Raw genomic sequence first — 14,746 nt, 5'->3', positions numbered from 1 at the left:
CTCAGGGTTCCCATGTTCCCCAGTGTCCCAATGTCTCAGTGTCCCCAAGTCTCTCACCGTTCCCATGTTTTGCAGGCTCGGGGCTGCTGTCTGGACTCTGTGCGGAGCTGCTCCCCCGCGGATCAGTGAGTAGAGAGAGGCAGGGAGGGAGATGCTGTAACTTCTTATCCCTGCCTTTCTCCACACAAACAGTGACCCCTACTGGCCGGCGCTGGTATTGCATAATAATCTCTGTTTATACAGAGATAGACATTTGTATTGCCGGTATTACTGCAATACCGGAACCGGCTAGGCAGCCTCAAATACCTGAGAAATACTTCTGAGAAATACCTGTCAACTATAAGAAATCAATGGGCCTATTCCATGGGCTTGGGACTGCAGATCCGTCAGCCCCTGTGTTAATCCGGCCCTGATTGTGAGTATTATTGCTGTTAGACACTCAGACAAAAAAACAATATGGCACTCATGGAATAGAGGAACATTAGGATAAAAAAAAAAGGGGGACAGGGATTTGGGCCCAAAATAGGGACTGTCCCTCCAAACTAGGGTTACTTGGGATATATGCTGGTACTACACACGCACAGGGGCGGACTGACCGGTCGGGCACTTCGGACATGGTCCGAGGGCCCGGCCGGGAGGGGGGCCCGCCATCAGGGGGCCCGGCCGCCCCTTTAAATGCTGCAGCCGCCTGAGCGCTCTCTTAAGAGCCTCAGGCGGCTGCAGCTTCTCACCTCCCCTCCCCTGTAGCTGTGCGGTCCGCGGTGCCCGGCCGGAGTGATAGGAAGGTGCTCAGTGTGCACCTTCTTGTCAGTCCGGCCGGGTACAGGAAACAGAAACTTCTGTTCCGCGCGGAACAGGAGTTTCTGTTTCCTGTACCCGGCCGGACTGACAGGAAGGTGCACACTCAGTGTGCACCTTCCTATCACTCCGGCCGGGCACCGCGGACCGCACAGCAGCTCGGCCACGCAGGGGGTAAAAAGAGAGTGGGAGGGGGGGGGGGTGTTAAAAAGAGAGTGGGGGGGGGTTTAAAAAAAGAGTGGGGTGGGGGGGGGGTTAAAAAAAGAGTGGGGTGGGGGGGTTTAAAAAAAGAGTGGGGTGGGGGGGGGTTAAAAAGAGAGTGGGGTGGGGGGGTTAAAAAGAGAGTGGGGTGGGGGGGTTAAAAAGAGAGTGGGGTGGGGGGGTTAAAAAGAGAGTGGGGGGGGGGTTAAACAGAGAGGGGGGGTTAAAAAGAGAGTGGGGGGTGTTAAAAAGAGAGTGGGGGGGTTTAAAAAGAGAGTGGGGTCGGGTGGTTAAAAATAGAGTGGGGTGGGGGGTTAAAAAGAGAGTGGGGGGGGATTAAAAAGAGAGTGGGAGGGGGGGTTAAAAAGAGAGTGGGGGGGTTAAAAAGAGAGTGGGAGGGGGGGGATTAAAAAGAGAGTGGGAGGGGGGATAAAAAGAGAGTGGGAGGGGGGTTAAAAAGAGAGAGGGAAGGGGGTAAAGAGGGGGGGTAAAAATAGAGAGGGAGGGGGTAAGAAGAGAGAGGGAGGGGTAAGAAGAGAGGGAGGGTGGGTAAGAAGAGAGGGGGGTGGGTAAGAAGAGAGGGGGGGGAGTAAGAAGAGAGGGAGGGGGAGTAAGAAGAGAGGGAGGGGGAGTAAGAAGAGGGGGAGAGTAAGAAGGGGGGTAAGAAGAGAGTGAGTAAGAAGAGGGTGGGAGTAAGAAGAGGGGGAGGGGGGTAAGAAGAGGGGGAGGGGGGAGTAAGAGGAGGGCAATTGCCCCCTCCCCTGTCCGCAGGCTCCGTGCGGGCAGCCGGCAGGGGAGGGAGGAAGAGAGGACCCGGGAGCTCAGCCTGCAGCTCCTCTGGGTCCTTCTTGCACGAGCACAGATCGTTGCCGCGGTTACCACGGCAACGTTACGGCTCTTGCAAGAGTAAACTCTAGCCCTGGAGCTACGGGCTAGAGTTCACTCTCAACACTGTGACCACCAGGGATTCCTGGTGGTCGCAGTGGTGAGAGTGAACTCTAGCCCCATAAACACACTGCCCCCACACACCATACACATTCACACACTGCCCCCCATACACACACACACTGCCCCCACACACACCATACACATTTACACACATTGCCTCACATACACACACACAGCCCCCCATACTAACATTGCCACACACATACACAGCCCCCTCATACACACATTGCCCCACACACCCTACACATTCACACACTACACCCACTCACACACACTGAACCTTTCACACACACTGCACCCCTTACACATTGCACCACTGCTCCTATACCCTACTACAGCCTCATATCCCAGCAGACCCCAGGTAAGTTGTCAAACTGTTCTTAAACGGTTTGACTACTTACTCTGGGAGGGGGGCCCGGCCCTCCTGGCACCATAACTACTACACAGAGCAGTAGTGGTTATTGTGCATGGATTATTTCTTTAAATAATCTACAAGTGCCCCAGTAGCCAGCAAGCCAGCCAGCCCACAGGCCGGCCAGCCAGCCAGCCAGCCCACAGGCTGACCAGTAGCCAGCCAGCCAGCCCACAGGCCACCAGTTAGGCTTACAGCCAGCAAGCCCACAGCCTGCCAACCGCAGCCAGCAAGCCACAGCCTGACAGCCAGCAAGCCACAGCCAGCAAGCCACAGCCTGCCAGCCGCAGCTAGCAAGCCCACAGCCTGCCAGTCGCAGCCAGTAAGCCCACAGCCTTCCAGCAAGCCCACAGACTGCCAGCCAGCAACAGTAATTAAGGTAAGAGGAGCCAACTTGGCCTAGGTATCAGCGAGCTATGTTGTGTTGCTATATTGTGAATAGGAACCAGAGTGTTGGAGACCCCCCTCCAGGCCCCATTAGACTCCATTGTAGTCTCTAATGGGACCTGGAGGAAATTCTTTCTAACACACTCTCTAAAGGACACTGAGATAGCCTCTGCTAGAATGCTCCCCCCCCCTCCATGGCCCATTAGCCTTCAATTGTAGTCTCTACTGGGGCCTGGAGGCGACTGTTTCCAGCAGGGACACTGAGATGGCTTCTGTTAGAAAGACCCCCTTCCAAGCCTATTAGACTCCATTGTAGTCTCTAATAGGGCCTGGAGGGGATTCTTTCTAACACACTCTCTAAAGGACACTGAGATAGCCTCTGCTAGAAAGACCCCCCTCCATGGCCCATTAGCCCTCAATTGTAGTCTTTACTGGGGCCTTGAAGGGATTATTGTACTTTTGTTCCTTGTGTCTAAAGATTGTGTAGGGTGTGGCTGGAGGCGGTGCATGGAGGCGGGACATGGGTGGCGCTTGCTGCGGAGTATAGGTGGGGCCTGTAAGGGGGCCCTTGATTTATTTTGCCCGGGGGCCCTGAGGGTTCTCAGTCCGCCCCTGCACACGCAGTGACTCAGTCATTTCTCCAGGAAGTGGCAGAGAGGTCTTTGAAGGCTAGCACATACAGCAGTCAATGGGCTAAATTCTGCAATGCTACAACTTGAACATGAGAATACAAAACTGTCATCCACGCATCTCTGGAACTCAACAATTGTAAAAAGCCATTTCACAAACTGTGACCAGAACTAATTGCAACACTTGGTATAGACTGTAAGCTCGTCTGAGCAGGGCCCTCTTCAACCTATTGTTCCTGTAAGTTTTAACTGTCTCATTTATTGTTAAATCTCCCCCTTCGATAATATTGTAAAGCGCTACGGAATATGCTGGTGCTATATAAATACCAATAATAATAATAATAATAATAAATGATAATGCAGTTTGGCATAGCACCATGCAGAGGTGATAAATTAGATATGCTAATCTATAAGGACAACCGTGTGTATTCCTCTCATTATCATAATAGCTTGAGAGGTCAGCCAGTTATATCACTGCCTACGGAATTCACAGACATTTACAAAATGTAAATTTCAGCAACTTGAAATGATACGTTAGATGGAAACTGAAGAGCATCAACTGATTCTACAGATAGCAACATCAAGACTTGTGTGACATTATTTTTACAGACACACTAAGCAATTCAGTAACATTTAAAATCAGGTTATGGAAACTTTTAGTTTTTTTTCTGGAGCTCTGTGCTCAAATCACCAAAATCTGGGCTAAATTAACTCCTCTGGTTGCTGTAAAGACATACTTTATATTAATCTCTACTTTGCTGTACGCATTTCTCCTGTACACAAAAGGTCAAGCAAGTTAATGTCGGAAGATTCACTACAACGTCTCGTCTTGTAATGTTTGAATTTTAAACTCAACCTGATTTCTGAATATTTTCCCCTTTTTTTTTAGATGTGCACAGGTCTAAACAAGAATGAAATTCAGGAGTTATAAAAAAAAAGGTTGAATTCATCATATGATTTGTGGACCCAGGACATACTTGAAAACGAGAGAAATCTCAATGTATCTTTCCTGGTAAAATATTTTATAAATAAATAAATAAAATCTAATAATGAATCACAGTAGAATATAATAAACTGAATGAATGTCTTTGAAAATCATTGATACGCAATGGTGCCAGATATATTATGGGAAGATATGGGAGTCCTGAATGCTTTAGAACTGCAATGAAATGTAGGGACCTAGTAATTCACAGAGACACTCCGCACAGTGTGACGTCACAGTGTTATTAATGTCTTGATAACCCAGCAGTGACATCATTTTCCATTTATCCATTTATTTATTACGGCTTCACCGTAATGAACAGACCAAGCCAAGCAGATATACCTTCACAGTAGGGTTTACAGCAGGCATGGGAATTTTGTGGAAAAACACAGATCCTGTTTATTGCATGGATACGTGTAAAATACAGAAGCATAAAAAAATTCCGCCATAATCATCCAAGCAGAATAAAAGAGGGGAGAAAAAGACAAAAAGATAGGTTGCTCTCTTTCACCATTTTCTATTTAAATGTAACCTGTCAACCACCAAACCATTTATGCTCTTTAGAAAGAACATGAAATTTCATCTTTACATTGTGCTAGCTGTTTTGCTAGCAAATGTATAGATTTGGAGGAAAACCTCTTTAAAATAGTCTTTTTTATCACCTGACAATCAATTCTTTGGCATAGACTCTATGCCAGAGGTAAGCAACATATTAGTAGTACTGTGCCAAAACGAGATCTTGAAGTCCCATTTTTTATTGTGTATGGTTCTGTATTCTAGTTGTGTTATTTTTTGGGTGCTTCAGTTGCTTTCTAGTGTTGTATTTGTGCGTATATGAGCTATAATATTGTACGTGTTTACGAGCAGCTTGTGGAATTGTGTATGATACCTATGAATGTGGGTTGTGTATGGGGGCTGCTTGAGGAATTGTGTGTGTGAATGATATGTCACATAGTGTCTTTGGTGGTGTGTGTATGTGTGGGGCTACTTGTCTTATTGCATGTGAGAGGCTGCTTGTGTGGTTGTGTGCATGTATTGAACGTGGTATTGTGTTTGTAGTGACTGTATGTGTTTATGTGTGGGTTGTTTGTATTATTTGCATGAGGGGAGGCTTCTTCTGCAGCTTTGTGTATATCTAGGAGTGTGGGTGGCTTACATGGGGTTTACTAGGGACTGGCCTGGCCAGGTACAGGTCAGCGGCAGGAGCTGCGATAGCTGTTGTGGGCTGTTCTACTCCAGTGCAGATTCCCATTCACAAGTGTGAAAAGGAAGGGATATGAGACCACTTCTTCTAAGTGCTGCAATGAGGATTGGGGATTGGGGATTGTCCCTCACCACTTGCAATCACTGCTCGGTTTGCCCTAGCAGATATCTGAAGTCCCACTATGACTCCTGATATCCCAGAACCTGTTTGGCTCTGGCAGCCTTGAATGCCGTGCAAAAGCACCTCGAGTGCCATTGGTTGCTGACCCATGCTCTATGCCAAAGAATTGATTGACAGGGAGAGCAGAAGGACCCTCCCAGCTACACTTTGAGGTTTTATGAATAAACCAACAAATGGCATGACCTATGGTTGCAATAATTATCACCAATGTGATATACACTATATGGACAAACGTTTTGGGACACCTGACCATAACACCAACAGGTACTTGTATGACATTGCATTCTAAATACACAGACATTAATGGGTAGTTGGTTCCTCCTCTGCAGCAACAACTGCATCCACTCTTCTGGGAATCCTTTACACAGGATTTTGGAGTGTTTCTGTGGGAATATTTGCCCATTCAACCAGTACAGCATTTGTGAGGTCAGACACTGATGTTGGAGGAGAAGGCCTGGATCACAATCTCCATTACTGCTCATCCCAAAGGTGTTTGGTAGGGTTGAGGTCAGGGCTCTGTGATGGCCAGTTACTTTCTTCCACACCAAAATCATCCAACAAAGTCTTTATGGATCTTGCTTTGTGCACTGAGGCACAGTCATGCTGGAATAGAAAATGGGCTTCCCCAAACTGTTCCCACAAAGTTGGAAGGACAGCATTTTCTAAAATGTCTTGGTATGCGGAAGCACCAAATTTACTGTTCACTGAAGTAAGGGGCCTAACCCAACCCCTGAAAAACAGCCCCGTATCATTATGCCTCCTCCACTTTACAGCTGGCACAATGCAGTCAGACAGGTAACGTTCTCCCAACATCCACCAAAACCAGACTAAAAAAACAGAGAAGGGTGTTTCGTCACTCCACAGAACACATTTACACTGCTCTAGAATCCAGTGGTGGTGGCATGCTTTACACCACGCTTGGCATTGAACTTGGTGATATGAGGCTTGCATGCAACTGGAAACCCATTTTATGCAGTTTTTGTGCTGATTTTAATGCCAGTTATAGTGGTAATCTTGAAGCTTGGAACTCTTCAGCTATGAAATCAACAGAGCGCTGGCGACATTTACGTACCAAGCACCACCGCACTCTGTGACCCCACTCTGTGACTTAACTTGGCCTTCCGCTTCTTGACTGAGCTGCTGCTGTTCGCTTTCCAGTAATACTACTTACAGTTAACAGTGGAATATCTCATTCACAAACTGACTTATTTCAAAGGTGGCATCCTGTCACAGTACCATGCTTGAATTCACTGAGGTCTTCAGAACGACCCATTTTATTCACAAATCTTTATAAATTCACACTGTTCTGGCTAAGTACTTGATATTATACACGTGGCAATGGGTCTGATTGAAACACCTGAATTCAATAATTAAGAGGTGTGTCCCAAAACTTTTGTCCATACAGTGTATAAATATATATATAAATATCAAAGCTTCAGTCCTGCGTTCTGTCTTGTATCCCGACAATGTTCACAAAAGGCGCCTGCCCTTGTGATTTCCTTTATCTAAGCACAGTCTACATCTGCAGGATCAAATGTTTCCAAGTCTGAAATTTAATAACCGTTTCCTATATTTATCCCACTGCTGCAATGAAAACACCGTAGTCACACTTCAATTTAAAGTTGCTGCATCACCCATGGACCAATAAGCATTGTAACAAAAACGGCAGCAGGGTGAGCTCCTCTGCGAACATTCTAAATACTTTGTACATTTCAAGCAGTAAGTTTGTCAGTGAGCCCCAAGTCAGAGAGAACCAAACATATCATGTAATCCTGACTAATAAAGTAGCCTTCTTGAAACTGAAGACAATTACTGAGATATCTTAGATGGGATATATACAGTTATAGGGATAGTAGTAACTATATAATATTGGATTTGCAAGTCATATAACTTCAATTTATTCATACAGCCCCGAAATGAATAGATTTTTTACATCAGTTGCTGGGGAGAAAAATTAATTATATGTTATAGAATTGAAAAGGCGAGCAACAATCTGTGATTTAGGCGATATATGAGACTTTTTCATGAAGTCCTAAAAACAATATGGTATTAGGATTTTACAGTTCAGAGTGCACCGTAGCCTAAGAAGCACAAATCAATTTTCTTGAGACTTTTCGTTCTAACCATTCCATTCTGCCCTTGGATAGATTAATGTAGGGGCTATTGGAGTTGAAGGTCTAGGCCCACACACTGCAATAGGTCCATGATGTGCTGCTGCCCTGGACTGCCTCCTCATAGCATGTGTCCAGGGAAGCATTATGACTGCACATCATCTCCCATAATGGATCATCTCCCATAATGGAAACAGTTTCAAGCAGTGATCATGTGTACTCACATCAATAGTGTGGCTGTAGTATTCTGACACAGGGGGACATGTAGATACACTGTGAGTACCGCTAACAGTTCCAAGTTTCAGTTTACCGATAATCACCTTCTAATAGGGATGTGCATGGGCAAAAAAATTGGTTTGGTTCGGCACTTCCGAAATTTGGGACTTTGGCAATTCAAGACTTTGGCAATTCGGCACTTCCAAAATTCGGTGCTTCGACAATTCGGCACTTCTGCAATTAGGTTCGGTTCGGCACTTCTGAAATTTGGCAATTCGGCACTTCTGGACTTCAGCACTTCGGGAATTCAGGAATTCAGGAATTCGGGAATTCCCTAAGCCTACCCCTACCCCTAAACCTATCCCTAATCCAAACCCTACCCCTGCCACAACCCTAACCTTAACCCTACCCCTAACCCTTGCAAACACAGCGCAAGCATGTTATTACATTTGCTTGCGCTGTGCAGAACGAATACAGTGCCTATGTATTCCCATGCTAGAGTTCCTCAGCACAGCTCTGCGCATTGAACCAACATGCTCACTTTGAGAGGGGGCGTGCTTGTCATTAGTCATGGCAAAACACAAACTCTCTGGCCCTACCCGCTTCTCAGGAGGCCGTTGTGATTGAAAAATGCCCGGGCCGAATTTTTTTCCCAGTCCAGCTGATAGGGGCTAACCTAAAACACAGACTTGTTGACATTTTTTCTTGTTACATGATTAGTTTACTTGCCATGTTACACACATTCCCTGTATATAACCAGGCTGTTCCTTCTTCCTCTTGGTATTCAACAGTACTGAATATTGATGTGTCATATAAACTAACATCAAGCAGAACATATAAATTATCCAGCTCAGGGAAGTGCTGTTAATTTTAGCCCTTCAAATAAAGTACGATATATGCCAAAACAACGTCTTCCTATCTAAATCAAGAGTGTCAGAAAATTAGCAAACCAGTGACAATTATAGTGCAATTTTCTAAATGTAATCAGCAGGAGCATCCTATTGATTGTTATGTAGATTGCTCTCGATATTAAACCAGAAATCCTCTTAATAATTTTCTGAGAGCACCATTAAACCTGAATTTCTCCTACCTCCTCTGATAGTCTCTAAGGAGTACCGCCAACCAACTCAGCTATAAGTAAATGTTCTAGTTTAATCAATTATTGGACTGTGAAATACTGGATTAAATGGACTCGGACATACATTACATAGCAGGCACCCATTTAAATGAGTAACAATTACACAGATGTGCACTTATAATAAAAATAAATACAAATAAAATAAAAATAACAGTTCCTTGTCCACTACATCACAATGAAATGGCCCAGAATGATTTATGTTCTGTTCTTTGGATCACAGAGGGTATCAAGTTAGGTGTAGACATGCAGGGAAGCCTACAATTTATTGTAGGACTGGGACGGGATATACACTGGTCAGTCACAACTTCGAAACCACTGACAGGTGAAGTGAAAAACATTAATTATATTGTTACAATGGCACCTGTTAGAGGGTGGGATATATTAGGCAGCAAGGGGACAGTTAGTTCTTGAGTTTCATGTTCTGGAAGCATGAAAAATGGGCAAGCCAAAAAGATCTGAGTGACTAACAAGGGACAAGTAGTGATGGCTAGACAACTTGGTCAGAGAATCTCCAAAATGGCAAGTCTTCTAGGGGGGCTTCCTAGTATGCAGTGTTTAGTACATATTAAAAGTGGTGCAAGGAAGGACAACTGATGAACAAGGGTCCAAGGCTCCTTGATGCACGTGGGTAGAGTGAAGGCTTGCCATTTTGTCCAATCACACAATAGAGCTACTGTAGCTCAAATTTCTGAAAAATGTAATGCTGGTCATGGTAGAAAGGTGTCAGAACACACAGTGCATCACAGTTTGCTGCACATGGGGGTTGCCCCAGATCAAACTTCTGGAATAAAAGGGAATCATGACATGTCACACATGTCATGTGTCCTTAACGGGTTAATGGGGAGCAAGAAGGCTACCTGGTCCTATGAATCACGTTTTCTTTTAGATCATGCAAATGGCCAGGTACGTGTCCATTGCTAACTGGGGAAGAGATGGCAGCAGGATGCACTATGGGAAGAAGGCATGCCAGTGGAGGCAATGTTATACTCTGGGCAAAGCTCGTGGTTCCTGTTATTTATGTGAATATTACTTTGACACACTTGCCTACTTAGAGATTGTTGCAGGCCTCGTACACCCCTTCATGGCAATGGTGTTCCCTGATGGCAGTGTCCTCTTTCAGCTGGAAAATGCACCCTGCCACACTGCAAAAATTGTTCAGGAATGGTATGAGAAACATAACAAAGAGTTCAAGGTGTTGCCTTGGCCTTTATATTCCCAAAACCTCAATCCGATTGGGCATCTGTGGATGTGCTGGTACAACAAATCTGATCCATGGAAGCACACCTCGCAATTTGCAAGACTTAAAGTATCTGCTGCTACGATAGGTTGAAAAGGACCCTGCTCAAACGAGCTTACAGTCTATAGGAGGTGGGGTATAAAACACAATAGGACAGGAAATAGCAATTAAATAAGGTGGGAGTGAAGCAGAGCTGGAGGACAGAGCAAAGTGCTGCCCTATAGGAGAGAACAAGGGACAGGTATGTGAGGTAGAGGTTACTCTGGGAGGCCATAAGCTTTCCTAAAGAGATGGGTTTTAAGGCACTTCTTAAACGATTAAAGACTAGGGGAGAGTCTGATGGCAGTAGGCAGGCTATTCCATAGGAAGGGAGCCGCCCGCGAGAAGTTCTGCAAGCATGAGTTGGCCGGAAGGGTGCGAGCAGCGGACAGTAGAGGCCACGGAGCAGAGCAGAGAGACCGAGAAGGGCCATACCTATGGATCAGTGAAGAGATATAAGAGGGGCTAGAATTGTTCAATACTTTATAGGTATCGGTTAGTACTTTGAATTGACTCCTATAGGATACAGGAAACCAATGTAAGGATGGAAAGAGGGGTGAGGTGTGAGAGGACCGACTAGAGAGGAAAATCAGTCTGGCAGCAGCCCATATTACAGACTGTAGCGGGGCAATACGGCTTTTGGGAAGACCAATTAGGAGAGGGTTACAATAATCCCTGCGGGAAATTACTAGAGCATGGACAAGCTCCTTGGTAGGCAGATGGGGGCTATGTTTTTTAGATGGAATCTACAGGATTTGGCAATATACTGGATGTGAGGCTCAAAGGTGAAGCCAGAGTCAATGACGCCAAGACAACGCGCTTGCAAGGATGGACTTATGTGGATACCACTAACTTGAGGGGAGAGCGAAAGAGGAGCATCAGTATTAGGAGGAGGAAAGACAAGGAGCTCAGTTTTAGAGAGATTGAGTTTCAGAAAGCGGGAGGACATCCAGTCAGAGATGGAAGAAAAGCAGGCAGTGACACATTGCAGGACGGCAGGGGAGAGATCCGGGGAGGAGAGATATATCTGGGTGTCCTAAGCGTACAGGTGGCAGTGGAATCCAAATGAGGTAATGAGTTTGCCAAGAGAGGCAGTATAAAGAGAAAATAGAAGGGGACCAAGGACAGAGCCTTGGGGGGCTCCACCTGAGACAGGACAAAGGAGACACTAAATGAGCGTTGGGAGAGCTAAGAGGGAAACCAAGAGAGGACAGAGTCACAGGCACCGAGTGATTGAAGAGTTTGAAGAAGGAGAGCATGATCAACGGTGTCAAAGGCAGCAGAGAGGTCAAGAAGAATTAGTATGGAGTAGTGGCCTTCGGATTTAGCTGTGATTAGGTCGTTAGTAACTTTGATAAGAGCAGTCTCAGTAAAGTGGAGGGGGCGAAAGCCAGATTGAAGAGGGTCAAGGAGAGAGTTGGAATTGAGGAAGTGAGACATAAATGTAAAGACAAGTCTTTCCAGAAGCTTTGAGGAAAAAGGGAGCAGGGATATGGGATGATAGTTAGAAAGGGAGAGGACGGATCGAGAGAGGTTATTTCAGGTTAGGTACTACAGTGTACTACACTCTATATAAATATAGTCTGTTTTTTTTACTGCTTCTTTTTTTCCCGCTCCATTGGTCACTTCTCACTTGATCTGTGATATAAAATCAACATTTTTTGACATCTCCCTGGCCATCAATTATCTCTCTCTCTTTTTTTTTTTTATGCCTCCGGTGGAATACCGAATTGCAAATGAAGACAAACATGCTCAGCTATTGCGGGTTTCGGTTGGTTTGATTGACTTGATGTTCAGGAATTCCACCAATCACCCGGACGAATTGCAGTTCAGACCACAATGAGTGTCTAAGTCTACCCACTTCCATTACAACAAGACATTATATGTATTATGCATGATATTATACTTACATATAATAACTACTTCATTAATACAAATATCCATATACGGTAGATGTGATTTTATGCAGAGATCGCTGGGTCTAATTGTGAGTTGACAATTAAGACTTAGCACTTATTTTTTGGTTAAGAAAGTTGTATATCTAATTTGGAAAAGGAACTATAGACACAGTGAAAAAGCAATACATTTGTTGTGCATACGCTGGGTAATAATTTATAGAGTTGGCTTCAGCCACAATTTATATCCTTAATGTAGCCTTCAATATACAACAGTGAGTGATGTAGTTGTCTTTAGGACTTAACCTTACTGTATACCACAGTCATGTGACCTATTGGGAGTGTGCTGTATTGCAAAGGGGATTTTGTCATAGTTATTCAGTATAGTGTGAATTGTCATGGCTTTTTTTCGGATAACACAGATTTCGTTTTCATTGAACTCCTGCCAATGTATACTTTAGTGCATAACTAGTTTTTTTTTTTTTTTTTTTAAAGCAAATGTTAAAAAGCAAATATATATATTTATTTATATATTAACTAATCCATTATCTATTAAAGGAATGAACATTTCTTGGTAAAATGCAGTGTGGAAGGACATGTTGATTAACCTGACTGGGCACATTTTGGTAGACATGGGGTATCCTGGGCTATAGAATGTTCAATCCAAGTTTGAGGTCTTACAAATTAAATGGGGGTAGTTATATCCAAGAATGGGGACCTTCATATTGAAACAGCTGAGAGAAAGTTACAATGTGCAAGCATTTATTCATTAAAATCTCAAAGTACTAATTGCCAATACCAGTACCAGTACCTTCACTCAGTAAAATGGGATGGTATAAGACATTTCTGGGACATTCTGGAGGGAGGTGACAGTTTAACAAATCAATGAGGTGCATTAAATCAGTGATATATGCCACTAGTGGCCAATGGGCATTGTCTGCCCAGTTCAGTATAATGTGATCATTTTTTTAAATTAAGTGTACTCCATAGAGAGACACATGATGTTCTAGCATTACTTAACAGTTCTCACAACAATTCAGGTGTATCTCTATTTAAACAGCAAAAAATAGCCATCACTTTTTCACATTTTCCTGGGTGTCTGCAATGACACATTAAAAAGCAATTAACTTATATGTTTTAATGCCAAGTGCAATCTGACAGTGTACATGAGGCCTGCATTGCAGTGTACAGGGGTACAGCCCATGACAGGAATCACTGGGTCCAGATACCATCATCATTTTAATCAGGATCCTCATAAATCATAGCAAATAAAAGATTTTCTAGAGAGTGCACAGCCAACTCCTGTCTACTTACCTGTAATAATAGCATACAAGCACTGAAGGAGGGGCTGGTACCTTAACCCCCTAAATGCTGAGCTGGGGATCCGTTCTTTAATCCCTTCATGAAATATTCTTCTAGCAGACTCCTGGTCCTTGGGTTGAAATTCTCTGATGTAAAGCTGTTCCTTAGTGACCTCCTGCTCCCCAGCTGGAATGGGGGGTACCAGTGATGAGGCAGTGGGTGCACTGGGGAGAGGGGGCCACACATGGGAGGGTGAGAGGACCAGTGGGTCTCTCTGGGGTAAGGATAGGGTACTGGGATTGTCAGAAAGGATTTTCGACTCGCAAACCATTTTGGGAGGTAGATAATGCATGCAACTGGTCAGAAAAAAAAAGGCTGAATAATCAGAGGGGGGCTGCTGGGGGTCTGGCTGGTGGTCTAATGGAAGCTTGGGTGGGATACAGGGGGAGCAGCAGAGATGTGGAAGCCAGCAGCTAGGAAGAGAAGAATAATGTGCTCTGCATTTTACTGAAGTTATTTATATTGCAGCAAAGCCGGTGCTATTGAGATCCCTGATTCCTTCAGGGCCCTAGCACCCTCCACATTGGCTGCCAGAGACCTCCATGTGATGGTAGGGGTGAGGTACTCCCCCATGCCATCTCCCCATCCTGTTGTAGGGGTGTCTGGGGGAATTTGGGGATGGATAATGGAGAGACCTCCATGTGATGGTAGGGGTGAGGTACTCCCCCATGCCATCTCACCATCCTGCTGTAGGTGTGTCTGGGGAAATTTGGGGATGGATAATGGAGAGACCTCCATGTGATGGTAGGGGTGAGGTACTCCCCCATGCCATCTCCCCATCCTGCTGTAGGGGTGTCTGGGGGAGTTTGGGGACGGATAATGTGTGGGATCTGACCTCAGTGAGAGCGGAGACACTCAGTCACACTAACTCGGTGCAGACACCAGACAGGATCAACTACCCGCTGGACGTGATTCTAGATTAGAACGATGGGATGTTACAATGTTACAAGGGTGAGAAATGATTGTATTCCATCAGCTCCCCAATGCACATCCATCATCTGCGGACT

At 45.0% G+C, this 14,746-nt stretch overlaps 1 protein-coding gene across 2 annotated transcripts in view; it reads right to left on the bottom strand.

The window, feature by feature from the left end:
• The window catches only part of NAT8L (N-acetyltransferase 8 like), a 56,653-nt gene extending 42,355 nt beyond the window's left edge, over nucleotides 1-14,298 (bottom strand). For both annotated transcript variants that reach the window (XM_063459847.1, XM_063459848.1), the window contains exon 1: nucleotides 13,692-14,298. In XM_063459847.1, coding sequence (XP_063315917.1) covers nucleotides 13,692-14,031 — 340 coding nt within the window. In that variant the 5' untranslated portion in view covers nucleotides 14,032-14,298. The remainder of the gene's footprint in view (nucleotides 1-13,691) is intronic.
• Nucleotides 14,299-14,746: the final 448 nt, after the last annotated feature.

Source organism: Pelobates fuscus, chromosome 6 (assembly GCF_036172605.1).
Source record: "Pelobates fuscus isolate aPelFus1 chromosome 6, aPelFus1.pri, whole genome shotgun sequence".
NCBI lineage: Eukaryota > Metazoa > Chordata > Amphibia > Anura > Pelobatidae > Pelobates > Pelobates fuscus.
This window is presented reverse-complemented; position numbering and strand designations above follow the sequence as displayed.